The following is a 23474-nucleotide window of genomic DNA, read 5'->3' as shown; positions in this document are numbered from 1 at the left end:
TTTGTGAAATTGAGCTGCTGTCTTTTACACAGCTCTAGATTGTGCTATTGAAACCACAGACAGATGAGAATGAGTTAAGTATTGCCAAAGTGAATTATGCTAAGACATGCCATTGACAGTGCTCCACTTGAAAAACCATCTCCTGCAGCCCCTTGGGATCACTTAGTAGTATATTATGATACAGAGTATATTCAGATGTTCACCACTTAATTTGCAATATACATGACCTAGTATCCAACTGTGGGCATGTTATGGTAAAACTGGGAAATCAAATGTGATATTAATAAATTGTGAAACAAAGAATAATATCAACATAAACAAAATTATCACCAACCAACTGAATGTAAATTATGATCTGTTCTTAGGGTTTAGTGTAAATTGAATCTGGAAAATAGCATATATCTTTAGATCTTGGCCTTATTTACAGTAATCCAACTATTATATTCTATCCAACAATAGAAAACTATATTGTTTTCTATTGCCTGATTTAATAATTTGTAATTATCTACATCTCTTAATGTATTGTTAAATCTCTAGTTCAATTACTTTTACACTACGTATGGCATACAAGATATCTGATTACAGGCATCATCTTCCTTCCCCTCTCATCTCACCATGTTATCCTCCCTCCTTGAATCCCTCTACTCACTCCCCTTTCTTCATCACATCAAGTTTAAACTTCTTGTCCTTCAGTTTCTAGACCCTTCCTCATTCTACTCCCCTTGTCTTTTATCTCAGCACCCCACCATCCTCTTTGCTCTGCTGATGATGCCAGTCTTGGTGCCCCATTTTTCAGCTTCTCCTGCAACTATCTCCACAGTTCCTTCTACATCATTCTGTATACGTGGAGCACCCTGCCAGTGCTGGTCAGCAAAGCCACTGTCCTCGCCCCATACAAGTTCATCCACAATACCTGCAAGAAATCAGGCAACTGAAACCTCTCTTTATTTTTAAAAATCTTCCTTATCCCACCATGCTACCCAGTAGCCCTGCTAGCTGAGTGACCATTTAGTCTTACTGGGACTTCCATAATTTGCTAAAAGAAAATACATGTGTGCACGCGCGTGCACACACACAACTTTTAAAATACTGGTCTTTTATAAGGCATTTTTATTATTTTAATATTTGTTTATGGTAGCACCAAAAGATTTGTTGTAACTCTTGCTTACAAACATAATAATAGGCATAGTCACTGTGCCACAGAACTTACAACGGAAGGACTCATTGCTGCAGTTAGATCTGTGTTGAATCCATACAGATCCTACTGTAATCAGTGTGACTTTGCAGAGGAAGATCTGGATGTAGTATCAGGACCTAAATTTCTCTTATATAGTGGTTTGGGCTTATTTCAGAAGTGGTTGCAGACAATACAAAATTACTCAAGATAATTAAGTCAAAGCTGGCTGTGAAGAGTTAAAAATGGCAATAAAATGGCAGATACAATTCAGTATTGATAAATGCAAAATAATGCACACTGAAAAATAATCCCAGCTATACATACAAAATAATGGGATCTAAATTAGCTGTTACCACTCAAGAAAAAGATCTTGGAGTCCCAACAGTTCTCTGAAAATATCAACTCAGTATGCAGTGGCAGTCAAAAAGCTAACAGGAACCATTAGGAAAGACAGAGGGAGTAGAACAGAAAATATAATGCCACTATATAAGTCCATGGTATGCTCACATCTTGAATACTGTGTGTGTAGTTCTGGTTGCTCCCTCTCAAAAAAAGATGTATTAGAATTGAAAAACGTGCAGAAAATGGCAACAGAAATGATTAGGAGTATAGAACAGCTTCCTTAAAAGGAGAGATTAAAAAGACTAGGACTGTTCAAGCTTCAAAAAGAGACAACTAAGGCCTGGTCTACACTACGCGTTTAAACCGATTTTAGCAGTGTTAAACCGATTTAACGCTGCACCCGTCCACACAACGAGGCCCTTTATATCGATATAAAGGGCTCTTTAAACCAGTTTCTGTACTCCTCTCCGACAAGAGGAGTAGCGCTGAAATCGGTATTACCATATCGGATTAGGGTTAGTGTGGTCGCAAATAGACGGTATTGGTCTCCGGGCGGTATCCCACAGTGCACCATTGTGAGCGCTCTGGACAGCAATCTGAACTCGGATGCAGTGGCCAGGTAGACAGGAAAAGCCCCGCGAACTTTTGAATTTCATTTCCTGTTTGCCCAGCGTGGAGCTCTGATCAGCACGGGTGGCGATGCAGTCCCAGATCCAAAAAGAGCTCCAGCATGGACCGTGCGGGAGATACTGGATCTGACCGCTGTATGGGGAGACAAATCTGTTCTATCAGCGCTCCGTTACAGAAGACGAAATGCCAAAGCATTTGAAAAAAATCCCCAGGCTATGATACAGAGTCCACAGCACAGTGCTGTGTGACAAAGCGTAACGGAAAGCCAAAGAATCAAATGGATGCTCATGGAGGGAGGGAGGGGGTACAGAGGTCTCCAGCTATCCCACAGTCCCCAGCAGTCTCCGAAAAGTATTTGCATTCTTGGCTGAGCTCCCAATGCCTGTAGGGTCAAACACATTGTCCGAGGTGGTTCAGGGTATAGCTCGTTAATTTACCCCCCTCCGCCCCCGTGAAAGAAAAGGGAAAAAAATCGTTTCTTGACTTTTTTCAATGTCACCCTATGTCTGCTGCATGCTGCTGGTAGACGCAATGCTGTAGCAGTGAACAGCAGTGTCCTCTCCCCTCCCCGGTGGCAGATGGTACAGTGCAGTAGGACTAGTAGCCGTCCTCGTCATCATCCCGTGAGTGCTCCTGGCTGGCCTCAGGTGAGGTCGGCCGGGGGCACCTGAGTAAAAATAGGAATGACTCCCAGTCATTGCCAGTAGATGGTACAGAACAGCTGGTAACCGTCTTCATCATAGCAACTGGGGGCTGAGCTCCATCAGCCCCCTCCCTTTCATGTGAAAAGAAAAGATTCTGTACTGCCTGGACTACCATAGCAGCGGGATGTTGGCCTCCTCTCCCCCGCACCGTTTAATGTCCTGCCTGGGACTATCATAGCTGCTGGAGGCTGCCTCCCCCTCATTTTATCTCACTAACAAGTCAGTGTTTCTTATTCCTGCATTCTTTATTACTTCATCACACAAATGGGGGGACACTGCAATGGTAGCCCAGGAGGGTTGGGGGAGCAGGGAAGCAATGGGTGGGGTTGTTGCAGGGGCACTCCCTAGAATGGCATGTAGCTCATCATTTCTGCGGGATCTGACACAGAGCGGCTGTGCACTCTGGTTCTCTGGTACACTGGTTCTCTAGTACACTTGCCCCATATTCTAGGCAGGACTGACTCTATTTTTAGATACCATAAAGGAGGGATTAACTCGGGGAGTCATTCCCATTTTTGTCTTTGTGCCCCCGGCCGACCTCAGCCAGGGGCACCCATGACAGCAGCAGACGGTACAGAACGACTGATAACCATCATCTCATCGCCAATTTACAATGGCATGGCAGATGGTACAGAACAACTGATAACCGTCTCTGCTATCTTGCAAAGGCAAATGAATGCTGCTGTGTAGCGCTGCAGTACCGCCTCTGTTAGCAACATCCAGTAGACATACGATTACAGTAAAAAAAAAAAAAAAAAAAAAAGCTGAACGGGCTCCATGGTTGCCATGCTATGGCGTCTCCCAGGGCAATCCAGGGACAAAGGGCGCGAAATGATTGTCTGCCGTTGCTTTCATGGAGGAAGGAATGAGTGACGACATTTACCCAGAATCACCCGCGACACTGTTTTTGCACCATCATGCATTGGGGTCTCAACCCAGAATTCCAATGAGCGGGGGAGACTGCGGGAACAATGGGATAGCTACGGGATACCCACAGTGCAACACTCCAGAAATCGATGTTAGCCTTGGACCATGGACACACACCACAGAATTAATGTGCTGAGTGTGGCCGCGTGCACTCGACTTTATACAGTCTGTTTTACAAAACCGGTTTCTGTAAAATTGGAATAATCCCGTAGTGTAGACATACCCTAAGGGGAGGATATGATGGAGGTCTATAAAATCATGAACGCTATAGAACAAGTAAATAAGAAAGTTTATTTACCTCTTCACATAACACAAGAACTAGAGTTCAGCTGATGAAATTAATAAGCAGCAGGTTTCAAACAGACAAAACTGAACAACAAGGGATGGATTTTTTGAAATTGCCCTGTTCTGTTCATTCCTTCTGAAGCATCTGGCACTGGTCACTATCAGAGACAGGATACTGGGCTAAATGGACAATTGGTCTAACCTGGTATGACTGTTCTTACATTCTTAATTTCTCATGGTTAAATCTCTGTAATTAAAGGCAGTGCGCCATTTAAGGTAGTACTGGCACCCCGCCTTTTTGCATTTGGCTAAAACAAATGGTAAGTGGGGGAAAATTCATTGTAAACATAGATTTCTGAGATCAGGATTATACACTTACAAGCTCCAGATTCCAGATGTAGGTGAATCATTACAATATTGCTCATAAAATGACAATTGGCTGCTTTTACACTTCTGTAAAGGTCAAGAGCTTGTTGTGTTTTTAAAGGCAGGTCCTTCAGTGAGAGAAAGTGGATCAGAATTGAGGCAGAAAATGTATCATTGATCTGTGACGTGCTTTATTTCCTTATGAATACAGGAATACACTAAGGCCAATATATTGTAAAGTGAGTCACTTAACACTTCTGGCTATGGTACTAGAAAAGAAAGTGGAATCATGGAATGAATGGCAGTCACACTGACCAGGGAAATATCTAAATGTCCTTGCCTTTGTTATTTAGTCTGACAGTCTTTTATGCTGTCACTTTCCACTTTTGTTCCCATCTCATGTTTTGTTGTATTTGTGTCTGTTTATCCTTTCTTTAGCTCGTAAGCAGGAGATTATCAAGGTTACTGAGCAGCTGATTGAAGCTATCAACAATGGGGACTTTGAAGCTTACACGTAAGTTGACTCATTTTGCAAGAGACAAGATGAGATAAATGTATAAAAATGTTCATACTCGTAGGCCTTGAGGAAACACAGAACCTGATTCACTGCTCTATTGCACAAGTCACATATTGGTATAATAGCAGATTTCAGTAGCGTTATATTAGAATAAACATGGAATAACTCCATAGTGAATCAGACCCATTATCGCTACATAATATATGCAGTGATCTCTTTCATCAGGCAAAGAAGAGAGAATGTTCATGATTTAAAATCTAAGAATCAAGATCAAAATACACTGGAAAGCTGTTTTAAGAGAAACATTTCAGTATAAGCACTGTAATACATTAATGCCACTTGGGACTTATGGTTCATTTACATAGAGAGCTAGTACATAGCAAGCCCGGGTGTGAATTTGCAGCACACTCACCTGCCATGCACTAACTAGCCATGTAGACCCTGCTACCAAGCACTAAAAGTTATGTAATGCACTTTAACATACCCCCACCCTTTTCATTTCACATAGCAGCACATCAAAGTGCACTGTGGAACTTCTATTTGTGGTAGTAGGGTCCATGTGGCCAGTTATTTTCTCTGTGTTTACAAGCATTTCCATTCTACAATATTTCACTTAAAACTGTGTGTCACTGTGAAAGTAGAACTATTTTGTCTCCAGAATTGGTGGGGACAGATACTTTCCCCTGTAGTGTCACAAGACCACCCCAATCACTGCAACCCCCCAAAAGTTACAACATAAGTTCCTTTCTCTTCACACTCCCTTAAAAAAATAAAATAAAAAAAGCAAGACCCCGAGCACTTCCTTTGGCCTTCTCCTGCCTCTCTCTGACTGCTTCCCATTGTGTGCTGCACCAGTCTTACTTTGCAAAAAGAACAGGAGTACTTGTGGCACCTTAAAGACTAACAAATTTATTTCAGCATAAGCTTTCGTGGGCCCACTTCATCGGAGGCTCTACTTCGGAAATTTTGTTCAGGACCCAAAAAAATTCTGCTTAAAGAACTAATTTTATGTATTTCGTTTTTAAAACAACCTTATAGCCAGTTCTGTTGTTTCTTTACTCCAATCCATTAAATGTATTTGGAACAAAAACAAATTATATTTTGTTTAAAGTTAAAGGTGTAGAGCTAAGACACTGTTTCAGCTCATGAAGAGCTAAAGGTTCTAGAATAGTTGAAATAGGGAAGTAATATTCCTATGAGACAGTGACAAATTACCAGTAATGTGCCTTTGCCTGTTATGAGCACTTTATATCCTTTGACTGTTACAAAACTGTTGTACAAAAATGTCAAATGGAAGTTTGCTCAAAACTTTTCTGTTTTGCAGCATGGCAAAACTCAAGCCTTAGAAACATCTAACCAAAATTAAATTACCATTTAAACACTGGTAGCAACATTGGTTTTAGACTTAACACATCATGGGGGAGATTTTAAAAGGCACAAATAACAGCTGAATATCTAAGTCCTATGACTTCCAGTAGGATTTAGATGGCCAATGTCCATTTATGGCTTTGAAAATGTATCTTCTGGTCAAACACCAAAAGAAAATTTTAGATGAAATGCTGATCCTATAGAAGTCAGCGGCAAAAATCCCACTGATTTCATTGGGACCAAGATTTCATCCTTCATGCCTATATGTGTTGTGTTTCATTCCAGCATGATGCAGTATATAATTTATGTTCCCTGTTGGAATGACACATAGGAAAGCAAGACAGACAGAAATAGTAATGCCCATGTTTATCAGTGGATCACAGAATTTCACGTACATCCTATTGCTGCTTCACAGGCTGATTTGTATGAGGTCATATGCCTTTGAGATCAAGCATGCTCTGCAGTAGGGCAAACTGGATGGAGGATAAAGGAACCTTTGTTCTGGTTTATCATGAAACAAATAGAATGCCACCTCATTTAAATCTCAGAGTTGGAAGGCTGTTTTATTGTTTGTGTTAATTGTCAAAACAATGGACATTACAATGGCAAGTAGTATTCTTGTGGGAAAAGTCTCCAATTAGAAGTTTTCCATCATTCCTGGGAAACAAGACCCATGGGAGTAATGGCTTTATGAACTCGGCTCTACTTGCCATAAGAGAGGAAAATCTGGAAAGGAAAAAAAAGCATGGTAGGACTGGGTGGCCCTTCTTTGAGTAATGTCCCCATGGGTGCTCTACTTCAGGTGCATGTGCACCCTATGCACCTTTGATCAGAGATTTTCATTAGCAGTGTCCATTCAGCCCACACATGCACTGCTGATATCCTCATGCCCTGCACCGAGTATGGGCGAACCGCCCTCAGTTCCTTCTCAGTCACCTCGGCTTGAGACTGAGTTTAGCATCTTTGCATTATGCGGGCCTCAACTGTTTGCCAATTTTGTTCTACTTAGTTTAGTTAGTTAGGTTGTTAGCCAAGAGCTAAAATTGTTTTATTTCCTCTGGGGAAATCCTTCTTGTGAGGGGCAGTCCCAGTTCATCAGAGTTTAAATGTTACCTCACATGTAGAGAGGCTGTATCACTCGGCGATGGACACTCTAACTGTGTTTCCTCCTTGGAAGAGTCGCACAATCCACAGAAGTGTAACTTCATTCAACCCTCAAATCTAAGGCTTGGAAGAACTGGGAAATCAAGATGCAACTGTTAATGGTGGATTGATCTCTTCACTCCCCTTTGGAATCAGGTCAGGAGAACCTCATTGCATCAATTCCTCGGGGTCTCTTGTGCCCCTTCAAGCTCAGCACAAAACTCTCTTCTAGAAAGGGAAAGCCTGAATCCTCCTCTGAATATCCTAAGAGGAGCTCTAATTCTCCTCTTTAAGGAACCCACCTCAAAGAGACCTCACTTTTTGGTAAAGAGCCTCAGAGACTTGATCCTCAAAGCTCTAAGAGTAAACATAGCTCTGAGGAATCTCCGGAGTCATCTAGCAGAGATGGTCAGAGCAAACACAGATTGGTACCGTCGGACTTAAACCTTCTCTTGGTACTTTTATCAAGCTCTTCTGTACTGTGTAAGACTAAGCCTCCATCTGCATCAACAATGTCTGTGAAGCACTCAAAACCATCGGTACCATTCTGTAGGGAGAAGCATACCACTCCAGTGGTGCCATAACTCCACTCAGTGCTGTAACCACACTCGGTACTGCAAGACTTCAGGTACCAGAAGGACTTACCGGTGACTGCTAACCTCAGTTTCCACTGCTGGCAGGTACTGGGCATTTCTTGGTGTCAAGAACCTCTTGGTTTCTGGACCCTTTAACATCCCTTTCTTTTCAGTCGCTGCTCCCCATTAAAGTAAGAAGATGGAGACCTCTCTTCGGTATCCTCAATCTCTGTTCAGGGTTCTCCTACATACCCATATATGAACTATCTTTCTCTAAGAGACAAGGAAGATGCCTGGGAACTCATCATTCCTGGTGAGAGTAACCCTGGATGCCATCCCCTCCCTCTTCTGGTCCTCAATGCCTAAATTAGAATCCCTGAGCAGTTTATCACTGACAGGTCTCCAGGGCCCTGACCCTATTCCCTCAGGATGATAGGGAGACTCAAGATTCTCCTCCCCAGCAGCAGGAGAAAATGTTCGAGGCTCAAGAGACTTAAGTGAACAAAGAAGCAACCCTCTACAACTACCATCTCTTCTTTTTCACCAGATGAGGCAGTAATCACTCGTCCTCCATCGATGGCTATGGCAGCCTCAAGACCTCATTAAATAGGTGTCAGACTCCCTTACATATATCTCTTCAGGAGATCAGAGCTGTTGTATATTCTTCACTCTGCAACACCATCCAGAGTTGCCCTTCCTATCAACGAGGCTCTGCTGGGACCTGCAAAAATCAGTTGAGAAACGTGCTACAGTAACACCCATGTGAAAAAGAGTCACTAAAAAGTATTATGTTCACATTAACGACTGTGAGTTCCTATTTTCTCACATTCCATGTGACTCTCTAGTGGCTGATGTGGTGAATGACTGGGGCAAACAACAACAGTATAAGTCTACCCCAGGGCCGTCCTTACCCATACACAAAGTATGCAGCTGCATAGGGAACCAGGAAATTTCCTGGTGCCCAGTGCAGCTGCGTCCTTCTCCAGCCCCTGCTCCGGCTGTTCCCTAGGCCCCCGTCCTGCTCCGCTCCCACCTTTCCCTGTCCCAGCCCTGCCTCTTCCTGCCCCTGCTCCACCCCACCCTGCCTCTTCCCCGCCCCCACTCCCCTGAGGACTCCAGAAGCTGTCAGGCCTGCACTCAGCAATAAGTTGAGCGACCCAGCCCCAGCCTGCTCCACTCCCCTGGCTCCCAGCCACGCCACTGGTGAGTGCGGGGGGCAGTTCCCCTCTCCCCCCAGTCTGGGAGTCAGGAGAGCAAAGCAGGCTGGGCCAGGTCGCTCTACTTCCCACAGGAAGTGGCCAGCCCTCCCACCCCCAGCAGTGGCCTGGGGCCAGTCCCCCCTGCTCCCCCTCCGGATGTCTGGAGCCCAATACAGCCCCCCCTCTTGCAACAGCGTTAGCCACATACAATGCTGATCTGCCTTCCCTGGGAACTCCCTGAGGGAGGGAGCCATTGGGGTGTAACAGTGCCACTGTAGCCAGCTGCCTGGGACAGCCCAAGCAGTGGCCAGTGCAGCTGGCCCTGGGTCACTCCAGCAGCGGCCAGTGTGGCTAGCCGTGGGGTGCCTGAGCATTTGGCCTTGGGGCCCGTTGATCAGGCGGCTTGAAGTCAGCTGCAGAAGTCACGGAATCCGTGACTTTCATGACCTCTGTGAAAGAATCGCAGCCTTACTTAGGGGTGCTCCACTACCCGTCCTCCTTCCCCTCTGCTTTAGAGTTTCCTTCTGAGACTCAGCAGTGGAGAAGGCACTGAGGGAAGTTGGCCCACGCAGCCTGATTTAACCTCAGGGCAGGGCACAAGTTATTAACAGTGCATGCGAGGGCCAACAGACACTGCTAATGAAAATCTCCCATGAAAAGTGCACACTGAAGTGGAGCACCCATAGGGACACACATCTTGGAAGCACTACAGCTACTGCATACAGTGAGTAATCTCTCTTTCTAATCTGGACCTTAATATTCTAGCTGATAGACTGCATTTCTTCAAGCTTTCTTTTCCACATGGCTATGTATAGCACTCATTTTACCATTCCTGCCCCTCTGACTTCTGAAGTCTTTCCTCAGACATCCTCATATGTAGTCTCTCCTTTACTGTTCAGCTTTCTGCTCCATATTGCCTCTGGTCTAAAGGTCCTCCAGTTTTTCCTCAGCGCCATCATAATCATCACTTAGAGCAGGGATTGTTAAGACATATTTTTCTGAAAATACTTAATTAGCTTTAGGAAAACCAAATAAATATGCACATATACATGTCCAAATCATTGTAATTTATTTATTGCTAGCTAGTAAGCCTGTTGTGAAAAGTGATATTTACAAACATACAAGTCTCACTTTCCACAGCAGACTTACTCAGCCCTGGCAAGCCTGGGGACAAATTAAGCCCTGGAGGGAGGGTCGAGGGAGGCAGTGGGGGTCAGGGGAGATGGGGAGCTGGGGAAGGCAGCGGGGGGCTGGAGCCTGAAGCCCTGCTGTCAGAGCCCAAAGCCTGCCACTGGAGGATGGGATCCAGGGACAGAGCCCGAAGCCTGCCACTGGCGCCTGAGGTCTGCTGCCACGCAGCCAGAGCCTGGGACTGGAACCTGAAGCCCTGTGTCCACAGCCTGCCACCCCACCACCCCAGGGCTGAAGCCCAAAGCCTGAGCCCCACTGCCCCAGGGAAAGTGGGGAACTCGGCTGCCTGTTCCTACAGCGTTGTGCCCCAGGTGACTCCAGAGGGGGGCAGGGCCCAATCCCTGTTGGTGGCCACAGCACCAGCAGCAAAGGAGTGCATCCAGGAGCAACAGGGAGGAGGAGAGAGAGCGCTACTTTTCCCACCCCCTCACTCCCCTTCCATCACAGCCCAGGAGGCTGTGGCCGCAAGAAAAGCCCCTGGTGGCTGCATGAGGCCACGGTGGCCACATTTGAGAAACTCTAACTTAGTCTGAATTCCCTCATGCTGTGAATTGTATGTATTAGGGATAAAAAATTGCAATTTGGGGATTCCTTTGGTTTCAAAGTTATCAAGAAGAAAGCAGTCCTGTGCTGTATCTGAAACTAATTATACATTTGTCATCACTGTTCAATTTTCTCTTCCACAGAAAGATCTGTGATCCAGGCCTTACATCTTTTGAACCTGAAGCTTTGGGGAATCTGGTGGAAGGGATGGACTTTCACAGGTTCTACTTTGAAAATGGTGTGTTTTCCTATTTGATCACATTTAAAATATTTCCAGGTGTGCTTCTCAAATCCAGCTGTTTTTTGTAGCTGCTTATGATGTTTTTGAAATTTCATTTTGAATTATGCAGTATAAAATACTTTAAACTTGTTTAGAAACCATGGGGAACTTTTGATTGTGGAGGGAATTGTTAAGTTCATGTAATATCTTTTTGAGGAGAGGGGTATGGAGGGACAGCTAAAAGATAAATAGGGTTGGAAGGCAAGTGATTCCCACTCTGTTTTTCAGAGCTATAGGGGCTAAATACCACAGCATTGGGCACATTTGAAAAGTCTGCAGTGATGGACAAACTGATCACCATTAAAAAGTCAGCATTTCCTAACAGTTGATCATTATTCTTTCTTACTGTAAGTCTAAGGAAAAACTATAGTCACTGTGCTGATTCACAGTAGCTGAAGCACTGGCCTCATGACTCTCTTAATGTTGATCACAGCACGTCAGTGGGTGGATTTAATACAACCATGTCAGCTTCAGAAAATAAAAGCTACACTGCTTACTTGTTCATACCATAGACTATCAGGTACTACAGATGACATAGTTTCAGAACAGAGTTGAAACTCAAAGGGAGGCTGATCATGGTATACATTAACTAATGAAATTGATTTTTTCATCCAGCAATTTCTGAATGAGAAATGTCAGGGCACAAGACTCGCTCTAGGAACTCCTAAATTCTAATCTCAAACTGAGATGCGCTCCCATTCTGTTTTGTGAACACATCATTGAATTTCAGTGCCTCACTTTCCCCATCTGTGCAGATATTAATAAAGTGGTTGTGGTGGTGGTTGTTTATTTAGTAAAATGTCCTGGGTAAGGATTCAGATTACTTAAAAACATAGAATATTAGGGTTGGAAGAGACCTCAGGATGTCATCTAGTCCAACACCCTGCTCAAAGCAGGACCAACCCCAACTAAATCATCCCAGCCAGGGCTTTGCCAAGCCAGGCCTTAAAAACCTCTAAAGATGGAGATTCCACCACCTCCCTAGGTAACCCATTCCTGTGGATTACTGTCTAACTTACTTTGAAATGAGAACTGCAAGCATTTAGCATGTTCTCGTTAGTGCTAAGGTCTATAGGCCCTTTACAATGGATACTTCAGCCTGTTTGCAGCTTGGGTGCAGAACCAGACCCAGGGTGACAGGGGAATGTCCTGCCCTCTGAAGTTGCCTCCAGTTTCCTCCCTCCACTCCCCTGTGGCCGATAGCTCAGCGGGACACGCCCTGTTCCAGAGCTTTTGGGAAGGAAATTCCAAACTTGATTTCCCAGGGCTCTGTTTGATTCTGGGAGAGATTGTCCTCTCAGCTTCACTCCCTTTCTGAGGTGTTTGGAGCCCCTAGGGCCCCCACAGGTTTCAGGCAGAGAGCTAGGCCGAGAAAAGTGAGAGACAAAAGGAAGGGTTTGTGTCTCCTGCTGTCTCCTTATCGAGGGTCTAGTTGGGGAGCTGGCCAGCTCTGTGGGCAGAGAGCAATTTTCCTCTCAGCCCAGGCGGGGTGGGTTGAACTCAGCCTCCTCCACCCAGCTAGAAAGGAAACAGGCAGGATGGGAAAAGAACCAACTCTGGAGTACATCTCTCCTATCTCCATAACAGTAGTCAAGCTAGAAGAACAGCATGCCAGAAGCACATAGGATCCTGTGGTTGGATCCACTCACAACAGACTGGTATTTGTGCAGAGATGGGAGTTGGCCCAAGTTGTGATATTGGGAAAAGTGGAATTTCAGGATTTGCTTGTTTTTCATACCACTGCATCACAACCTACCCCTTCTATGAACAGACACTAATCTGGTGCATGTGGATCCAACCACAGAATCCCATGTACTTCTAAACCCCAGGTCATGGGTAATGGTCACTGTTCCTAATTCTGAGTCTCTCAAGCACACTACCCAGTGCAGACCCCATGTCTGACACTCTTCTTGGGCAGTGAGACTCTGGAGTCCAGCTGCCTTAGACCCTAGAACCAGTGTCCCCCGCCTAACCCCCATAGTGTTTAGTCAAATTCTCCCAGAGTCCACTTGGCTGTGGGAGCTCTGGTTTCTTGATTAACTCCTTCAGGGGCAATGTGGAAGGAAGACAAACTTAGCAAAGGGATTTGTTAACCACAGGCATTTTGCTCTTAAACAACACAAGAGTTTCAGATCTTTGGAAAATAACAAACAGTTCTGAATGTGCTCCCTCTAAGTCTGATCTCTCCACTTCTTTAAGTCTGAAGTCAGTGTGCACAGGCTAGGGAGCCCTTCCTGGTTTGTCTTTCCTCCTGCCCTTTTCTTCTGACATGCAGCAGGAGACTAACCCTTTGCTCAGAGTAGCAGCTAGCTTTTAATAACAGCCTTTGTCTCTCTTGGTGCATGTCTCTTTCCACTGAGGAAATTCCATGTTCCACCCCCTACTCTCCCCACATCAACTTCCTTGTAGAGAGACCTTCAAAGACCATGGTCTTACCAGTAGAAGACCCATTGTTCCATAGAAAAATGTTATTCAACATTGATGGCTCTCGATTGCTTTGTCTTTACTTTGCAGACATAGTCTTTCTACTAGGAGTCAAGTCCCTACTGCAAAATGGATGCTGTAATCCACAAAGGCTTCTAAAGAGCAAAGTAGAGCCCTGAAACAAAACTGGGTCACAAAACAACATGGAGTTCACAATATGACACACACAGATCCCAAATCACAGAAAGTAATTCTGTTTTTAAATGTCTTTTTAGTACATTTTCTAAAGTACAGAGAAGTATAACCACATAAATAAAGCATTTGGTAACAGGTTTCACTACTGCACTAGAACCATCAAACGATACATATAAAACAAATCAAGATCACTTTGGATAATAATCATGTTGAAATCTGGCCAAAGACTTCGATGAGATCATTTCAACAAAGGTAGCGCATAAGAAATGCCAACTAAAAAAAATAAGGAAATTTAAAGCCAGGAGGAATCAGAGATAGGAATAATGCAAATATATTATTGTGAGCAGAGCTCAGGTGCTAACTAATGAGATTCATCCCATGACCTCACTTCTAAAAGTAAACAACAAAGGAAAGGGAACAACATAATTACACATCCTTCTTTTATGTCTTTATTATGGCAAGACATCTTGAAACTGATCAGGGTTGAAAAGCAGACAATTATTGTAACTTATTTGGCAGATTAGTATAGACCACAGTTATTTTGGAATGATTTTCTGATGGAGAGGAGAACATGCTTAGTTTCTGTAGTGCCACTCCCTTCCCACTGCTGCAACTTTTTGTACTAGTTTTGCTTGCTTATCAGTAAAACAGTGATTAGTATTAAGCATCTGCCAGTCTTGATATATTTACATACCATTTTCAGTACTGAGAGACATGGCTAACTCTGTTGGTTTACTTGGGGAAAAACTGATTTTGTGTGTGTTTCCCCCCATAGCTTTGTCCAAGGGTAATAAGCCAATCCACACCATTATCCTCAATCCCCATGTCCATCTTGTGGGTGATGATGCTGCCTGCATTGCATACATACGGCTGACGCAGTATATGGACGGAAGTGGAATGCCAAAAACTATGCAGTCTGAGGAGACCCGGGTGTGGCACCGCCGTGATGGCAAATGGCAGAATGTTCATTTTCACTGTTCAGGGTCACCAACAGTACCGATCAAGTAAGAAATCTATCCAAACAGTATTAACTACGGGGTAAGGATGTCCTATGTTATTTAAGAGGTCAGACTAGATGATCTAAACGTCCTTTCTGGCCTTAAACTCTAAAACTTTCACTCTCTTAAAAGTAGCATTGCAGTGTAACCTCTGCACTGTCAATTCTGAAAAGTCCATTTAATAATTCAGTATGCTGCATACAATATTAGTGCAAATATTTGTAATAATTTTTATTATTTGTTTACAATCATGCCCATTTAAGCTTAGGACTTCACTGTGCTGGGTGTTGTACGTACACATAGTAAAGACACGTACAAGTACATACACATAGACAGTTTCTGCCCTGAAGAGTTTAAATTGTTTTAATTTTAGGCCTCCTCTTCACAAAGGAAGTTTGCCCCAGTGTAACTCAACTGATGTGGTTACACTACCACTAACATAGATGCGCTGCCTCAATACAAAGTCAAGCTTACACTAGTGCAGGTTACTTTAGTAAATCCCTGGATTGAGCGTCACAAGTGTCAGCAGCACTTTCTACCTGTGCAGCATGTCTACATGCAGGGGTTTACAATGGTGTAATCACATTGCTGTAATTACTTCAGTGGAAGCTTCTTTAATGTAGACAGGCCCTGAAACAAGACACAAAAGGGGCATAACAAATACAGTCCAAGGGGGCTGGCAGGAAGTAAAGAGAGAGAAATGATAAGAAACATATAATTATTTAGATCCAGCTGGAAAATTTCAACAAAAACAAAATGTTGATGAAAAATGAAAATGTTAGCAATTTTCCTGTTTTCCAGCTAGCCCTAGTGTTTACACATACTAGCCATGTACATAGCTAGATGATTTAGAATCAGAGTATTTACTTTATAAATTATAAGATACAAATAAGTATCATAAATTCTTCTCTTCCCTCCTTTACACTTTCCCATTGAGTGAGCTGGTCAGTTCTCACTGTTCAGTTACAATGTCTGTGTGGTTGACGCTCAAATCTCTCCCTCTATTTGTGGTCTATCCCACTGTGTTCAGGCATCTCTAAGTACCTTCTGATATTGCATCCTTGGAATCATAGCAGCTTAGGGTATGGCTACACTTGCAGCTGTACAGCGCTGGGAGTTAAACTTGTCTTCGTACAGCTGAGTAGGGAAAGCGCTGCAATCTGTCCACACTGACAGCTACCAGCGCACTGTCGTGGCCACATTTGCAGCATTTGCAGCGGCATTGGGAGCGGTGCATTACGGGCAGCTATCTCAGCGTTCAAGTGGCTTCAGCGTGCTTTTCAAAAGGGGGAGTGGGGTGGAGTGGAGTGTGACAGGGAGCGTGGGGGGAGAGAGTGGATTTTTGGAGTGCTGACTGTGTGAGCACCCTGCCTTGCAAGTTTCGACCCCTCTCCCTCCTCCACCCCTCTCTCACTCACTGAAAGCAAACAGCAGCTGTTTGGTTTTTTTCTCACAGGCCAGATAAGCAGCCACTCCCTGAAACGGACCCTTCCCCTCCCCCCCACACCGCCTCTCTGTTCAAGCAAACATTAGCTGTGGGCATTCCAAAGGTAGCCCCCCACCTGCCTCTACTCATTCACAGCAAACAGTAGCTATGTTTGTTTTTTTGTTAAGCAGCTCGCAGAGCCTGGAGTTCACAACAAAACAAAGAAAGGCATCACAACAAAACAAGGAAAGGAACCTTCACTTAAAAGGATTATGGGGAGTTTCTGGAGGTCAATCACTGCGTAATAAGGTTACTCCCCGTTTACACTGGAGCACCAGATTCTCAGCCACTCCACAGCAGCTGTTATTCCTCTTGGGGAGGTGGAGTACCTGCAGCGCTGTAGCCACGGAGATACAGCGCTGTATGTGCCTTGCCAATGTGAACAGGGAGTGAGTTACAGCGCTGTGGGCGGCTTTATTGTACTGTAACTCTCAAGTGTAGCCAAGGCCTTAGACTCAGCATGCAAAATACTGAATTCCTCAGGCTAGATCCTCAGTTGTGTAAATCATGTTCGTCCATTGATCCCATAGCTACATCAGGTTGTACCAGCTGAGGTTCTGGCCCCTCATCTTTCCTCTCAACCCTCTGCTTTTCCCCCACTCATTAATGTAAGTTCCACCACTGCTCTCCCCATGATTCAGGCTTGCAAACTGCAGCCCTGTCTACATTAAGAAAATTCCTATTGATGCAACAACATCAGTGTGTCAACTCCTAATGTAGACATGCTATACCATTGCAGCTTACTTTGGTATGTTCCCAAATTAAGCTGCACTGTAGCAGCACATCTGCGTTTGAAGATTGCACGTCAATGTACTTACACCAGTGTGAATTTCCTTGATGGAGGTAGTTTCTGAGATTGCAAACTTGGATGACAAGGCCTCAGTGTTACTTTAGACTCCTCTTTCTACCTCCAGGATGTCGCTTAATCCTTTGGCTCTTCCTCTACCGCATCTCGAAAATCCATCCTTTCCATCCTCACAGCTAAAAAGTGCTTGTATGTATTTCCTTTGGTGATCTCCTGCCTTGACTGCAACAATCTCTTTCTCCCATAGCCTCCCTGTTTTCCACACTGCCCCAGCTAGTCTATCCAAAATTGCTCTTGTAATAATCCATTTTGTCTGCTCCTTTCACAACTTTGATTCCCTCAGTTGTCTTCCTGTCATCTCTGGAATCACGTTCAAGCCTCTTGTCCTCACTCTCAAGGCTCTGCCTCAGTCCATTCATGTCTACAGCTCTGCTCTCATTTTCTTCTTTCTAATTTTCCTTTCCCACGTAACTTCGCTATTATGTTTCTCCCACTTATGCCTTTGTTCTATTCTTTATACCTGGCATTCTCACCTTGCCTTTTGCATCAATTACCTTCCCTCCTTACAACATGCTTCTTCCACATAGCCTTGCAATGTCAATCTGTCAACCAATAAAATATAGTGATAGAACAAAGTGGTGTTAAACTTTAAAAGGAATGAAATGCTGTTTTTAGAGAAACCCATCACCTGGCCTTATAATCTATTAATCTGTATGTTTGTACCATAGTGTTTATTTTAAAATGTAAACCCATTGGTGGCAAGCGCATTGTCTTTCTCTGTTTTGCACAGCTCCAAACACACTGCCAGTGCTTAACAAAGTATATTTAGTGTAACAGAAAAGGAGAGATTTTGGTGGTTATAAGACACAGGTTTTACATTGGAGGAATATGTAGAATAGGTCTGCCCCATCTCATGTTGGGGGCCAAAAGCATAAATGACAAGCCCAGAAAGGATTAGTATCTAAGAATCAATATTTCATCCTGATACTCACTGAAAAACATGGGTTCCTACCAGGATGACAGGAACTAGATTATGGAAAATTTTAGTCCTTTCCATTTTAACTTTTCTGCTTGCACATATTTTGTTAAGTACTTAGAACCGAGTAGTTTCATACATACACACACGTTCATAGAAGTGAGGCCAGAAGGAAGATTAATGACCATTTAGTTTAATGACCATCTATCACCTGCATAACTAGAATTTTGCCTAGTAATTCCTGCAAACTGTAGATTCTACAGTTTTGGGAGTAAATGATCGATGTGGGGTATAGTATTTTAGTGAGGCTTACCATTTTTAACTTATGCAACATGAGTAACACATAGAAGTCACTTTCTTACAAACCTTCCTGGTCATCTTTTATAAGGTCTTGGAATTTACCATCAATTCTGACAGAGAATATAGCAATGCAAATGTATCTCCATTCTCGAGCCTCACAAAAGTGGAATTCCACAGAACCATATCCTTATTATTTCTTTCTTTCTTGGATTTAGAATACTTGCACTCCATCAGATATAGATCTATCATTATAAGAATATTTATTAATGTTATATTTTCCATTCATTAATACACTTTGTAATGCATAGTAAATCATACTCACACTGGCTGAAGAAAAAGATTTCAAATACAATAAAATTACAAAAGTAATCCTAGCTATTGTCTTCCACCTTTGCGGGAATATGTTTCACTGGATTGTGTCAAATCAGCTTGGGCAAGCACAGTGGCTGATTTTGTCAAGACTGCAGTGATGAATGCACATTAAATCTGAGGCCAGAACTCAGCTCCTATGCTGCTGTATACACACAGAGATGTTTCTCTTTGACGTGAATTCATTTGGCTCATAAAATGGCCACAAACTTAGATTATTTTTTAACTGAGTCAAGAAAATTACTGAAAAGCTTTGGTTTCCATCTGTTCCACTGCTTGTATCTACAGAAGTGATACGTTTGATGAGAGATTATCTCTGTTAACTTTCTCTGTGTTCAGTATTCTTATGATTTAGTTCTTTTAGCTTATTTTTGCAAAACTACTGAATATATGTGCGTACACACACACATAGAAGAGTAGTCTCCTGGTCTCAGCATGGAATTAGCAGCCATGGGACAACTGGGTCTGAAACTGATTCCAAAGGCCAAATTCAGACATGATGTAATACTTCACTAGATTCCCTTGTACCCATTTATCAGTGTAGAAGGGAATCTAAGTTGTTCTAAGTTACATACTGAGGAACCAAAAGAAGTCTTAAGTAAGGATTTTGTTTTGTGATTGTACAGCACCTAGCACAATGGGACCATGGTGCATGACTAGGGCTTCTAGGCACTAGGGTAATACAAATAATTAATAATGATATTGATTATAATATTGAGTGGCCTACTGTAAATATTCTTACACATTCCTGTTAGTTTCTTTTCCTCTTACCCACCTCTTCTGGCCCCTTTGCATGAAAATGATGACATCAGCTCACACTCTCTGACATTCACAACTTACTGGGCCAAATTCAAAGGTGGTTTGTAAAGTGTAAATGATATATTGTTAAGTTGTATGTGAATCTGTTAGTTATTATAAGTTTGTGTAATATGCACACTGACGGTACCATAAAGTGGTGTAAAATATACTAATTTAGATGCACGTTGGACTGACTACTGCTCAGTTCTGAACTTAATCCCTTCTGTGGACTTAGGCAAGTCAGTAAAGCTTTCTGCCTGAGTTTCCCATTCTTTAAAGTAAGGATACTTTTAACCAACCTCCTGGCATGTAGTGAAGGTTAATTGGTGTTTATAAAGTGATTTGGAAGAGTGAAAGAACAATGTAAGTTCTTTCTTGTTTGTTTGCTTTTCAAAGCAGTATCCTTCAAGGTTGTAGATTGGGGAAGACTTTATAGTACTTTTCCAACACTTGTAGTATGCTGCATAGAGTGGTGATATTGCTAAGTCAATAACAGCAATATTGGGGTTTCTCCTCCTTCTAGCTAAAATTCTACGACGCCGCTCTTGCATTCTCCGTACTCAAAGCACCTGATTGGTTACCATGTGGGCCATCCTGTTCTTCTCTTCATGCATGTTTCTGAGTGCATGAAGCTGACAGTTCTACATGTAATGCATTTGATGCATCATTTTGTTGTATATTTTATCTGTACATTTTGTTTACACTTCAGCAAATTGGAAATGACCAAACAAAAAAAAATCAGTGTACAGTAGTAGATACACAATCCACTTGTCATTTTTCTCTATTAATGCTAAGTTTTAACAAATAACTTTAAAATTACTATGTTTATAAAAAAGAAGAAAAGAGTACATGTTCTCATTTTGTTTTTGTTTTTTTTTTTAAACTGTTTTTTGGCTTATTTGTTTCCAAAACCACTGGGTTTTGCTTTGGGTCATAGTAGAAATCGATGAGATTTCCACTTAGAGCTTTGATAATTCTTAAGAATAGTTTTGTTGGAACACAAAGATGGATAAAATCACTGATGAATGTGAAAGCAAATATATGTTGGATTGGTACCAGCTGAAGCCATTTTAGTTATTAAACTGGAAAAATTGTATCATTTGCTGGCTTGAATACTTTAGAATTAAATTCTACTGTTCTGGCCAGCGAGTAACATTTTTTGTCTTTCTATTTTGATTCTTTACCTTTACTTTTTTATGCTAACTGAAAATTTATATTAGGTGATAGAAGAGCAAAATTAAAATTTGTCATGATTAAAGTGAAAGGATAAAACAAAATAGATTTTTATCACTTTCAGGGTGTACAGTAAATTTATTAAGGAAGCTTTAGAGGATTATTTTATTTTGTTTATGCTCTAGTCCAGATATGTGGTTAGTTTAACCTAGAAATATTAGGCCTTACAAGCTTACTATGAAGAGTTTGTTTACTTTCCATTGTATCAGCTACTGCTCTGAAAAACTATCATGAATATACCAATTTTCTAATAATACTGTAACACTTTACAATGGTGTTTTGCCCCCAGTTTTCTCTTGGCTTATAAAAATCCTTGCACAGTGCGTAATATTAGGGACAACTAGTATTGCAGCATTACTTACTATTTTTTGTTTTTTTTTCTGTTGCTGCATACACCTGTACAGTAAGCAGGGAATGCTCTTGGTGTCAATTTAAAACATATACTTTGTGACCTGGACTGTTTTTGCTTCTGTTTTATAGCTGTGAATATATATTCCTGCAAACACTTAGATTTAGTCTCCCTCCTTTCTCCCCATCCATTTTTAATAGAAAAATAGAGGGGCTGTCTGTTCCCTTGTTGTTGTTGGTTCATTGTTTTATTATCAGTGGGGCTAACTGTTTTCTGCAGCGCTGTATAGTGCATGATATCTCAATCAGTGTTTTTAGTAATTACAATATACAGCTCTCAGCAACCTGAAATTTTTAAAATGGGAAGACTTCCTAATTTGTATAATTTTACTTTCTGTGTTGATTATAAATCAAAAGCGTTCCTTTACACTTTGATGTTGTTATTAGTGGATGTACAGTAGATGGATTTAAGCTTCCGATAATATTACATGATTTTTAAAAATGTATATTTAAAATAAGCATTTACAGTAAATGTGTTGAGCCATATTAACCTGCCAATGGGATCTGTGAAAAACAAAAAAGTAATGGCCTAATTTTTTTCTCATTAATTTCTTTACTTTTTTTGTGAAGCAGCTATAAGTAGTATAAATGTATTTAAATTTAAGAAAATTAGGTGTAGGGTGGGGTTTTTTTTTACACTTTTAACATAGCATGTGGTGTTGACGTATTACTGTAGATCAAGTTTGTCTTCCACACCAAGACGTGAGGAAATTGTGACTCGTTCTCTCCACCACAATCGAATTATACACTTGTCTTCTGTCATTTTGGAACACTGCAGTTTACCATGGGACACAGTGTACATATTTCTTGCCATAATGGTAAATGATTGACAGATATATTTAAGGATTAATAAATTTGTGATTTCTGCTGATACTGTGTTTGTGGTTTTATTTCACAATAAGTCGTGTTGTGCAAAGCATGGGGAAAAAAGCACAATGTAATATAAAATATATGTTTTTCCAAACTATTTATTGAAAGGAGCAGCTAAAGTATTTGATAGGCCAGTAACAGAGTTCTCCTTCAGTTTGTAAGCAGTGGCTTTCCTGATTCTGTCTTTAATTAGTCTAGGTTTCAAAAATTCTCTCTCCTAAGGCCCTGGTATTAGTCCCTTTAGTATACACCATGATGGTGAATTTTGCATATATCTTATATTTTATAGGAAAGCGTTTAGAAATGTTTTAGAGTTTTAAATTTTTTGTTGGTATTATTTTTCAGATCCTACAGCCTGTAAAAACAGGTTGCTGTAATGATTACCATGAGTCTAACACTGCAGATCTTGACAGGAGAGAAAAGGTATACATAGACTCATAGACTTTAAGGTCAAAAGGGGACCATCATGATTATCTAGTCTGACCTCCTGCATATTGCAGGCAACAAAACCTCACCCACCCACTCCTGCTATAGGCCCCTAATCTCTGGCTGAGTTACTGAAGTCCTCAAATCATGGCTTAAAGACTTCAGGTTACAGAGAATCCACCATTGACACTAGTGTAAACCTGCAAGTGACTCGTGCCCTATGCTACAGAGGGAGGCGAAAAACCCCCAGATTCTCTGCCAATCTGACCCGGCGGAAACTTCCTTCCCAACCCAAATATGGTGATCAGTTAGACCTTGAGCATGTGGGCAAGACTCACCAGCCAGACATCTGAGAGAGAATTCTCTGTAGTAATGTACAGCCCTCCCCATCTAGTGTCCCATCACCAGCCATTAGAGATATTTGCTGCTAGCAGTCATAGATTGGCTACATGCCATTGTAGGCAGTCTCATCACACCATACCATCTGTAAACTTCTCAAGCTCAGTCTTGAAGCCAGTTTGGTTTTTTGCCTGCCTTACTCCCCTTGGAAGGCTATTGAAGATTAAAAACCTAAACGTTACTGTAAAAGCTTACACACATAATCTTGTGCTTTTAAGATCTGTCATCTCACAATGAGCCAGGACTAGAAAGAGTGCTTCATATCATTGGAAAAATGGGGGAACTTCTAGGCTTAATGGCTCTTGAAATACAGAGCCTTATGCACCACTGTGGTGGTCTAGTTTATGCCAAGAGTAATATAGTGGTGAATCAGGCCCATAGTATCCAGTGTTAAATTGCCAATGGTCTGGGATTGTTTACTGCTTGTCCAAGGCCTCAGGCTATTGTTTTTTGGAGGAAATTCCACATTTAAAAAGGAAAAGAGGGAAACAACGGCTATCTGAAGGTGCTCAAACATTTGGAATGCTACAGCAAGTCCCA

General features: G+C 42.2%; 1 protein-coding gene across 18 annotated transcripts in view; it reads left to right on the top strand.

Annotated features, from left to right (window-relative positions):
• CAMK2D (calcium/calmodulin dependent protein kinase II delta) overlaps positions 1–22110 on the top strand; it is a 292308-nt gene extending 270198 nt beyond the window's left edge. For 16 of the 18 annotated variants that reach the window (XM_050944443.1, XM_050944435.1, XM_050944448.1 and 13 more), the window contains 4 exons: positions 4870–4945; positions 11111–11205; positions 14642–14870; positions 20122–22110. In XM_050944443.1, the coding sequence (XP_050800400.1) occupies positions 4870–4945; positions 11111–11205; positions 14642–14870; positions 20122–20125 (404 nt within the window). In that variant the 3' untranslated portion in view covers positions 20126–22110. Of the gene's footprint in view, positions 1–4869; positions 4946–11110; positions 11206–14641; positions 14875–20121 lie in introns of those variants that run through there. The other 2 variants (XM_050944450.1, XM_050944439.1) reach the window with 2 other exon arrangements.
• The last annotated feature ends 1364 nt before the right edge of the window (positions 22111–23474 follow it).

The sequence above is a fragment of the Gopherus flavomarginatus genome, chromosome 3 (genome assembly GCF_025201925.1).
Source record: "Gopherus flavomarginatus isolate rGopFla2 chromosome 3, rGopFla2.mat.asm, whole genome shotgun sequence".
In the NCBI taxonomy this organism is placed as follows: Eukaryota; Metazoa; Chordata; order Testudines; family Testudinidae; genus Gopherus; species Gopherus flavomarginatus.
The sequence above is the reverse complement of the archived record's forward strand: the minus strand, read 5'-3'. Positions and strand labels throughout refer to the sequence as shown.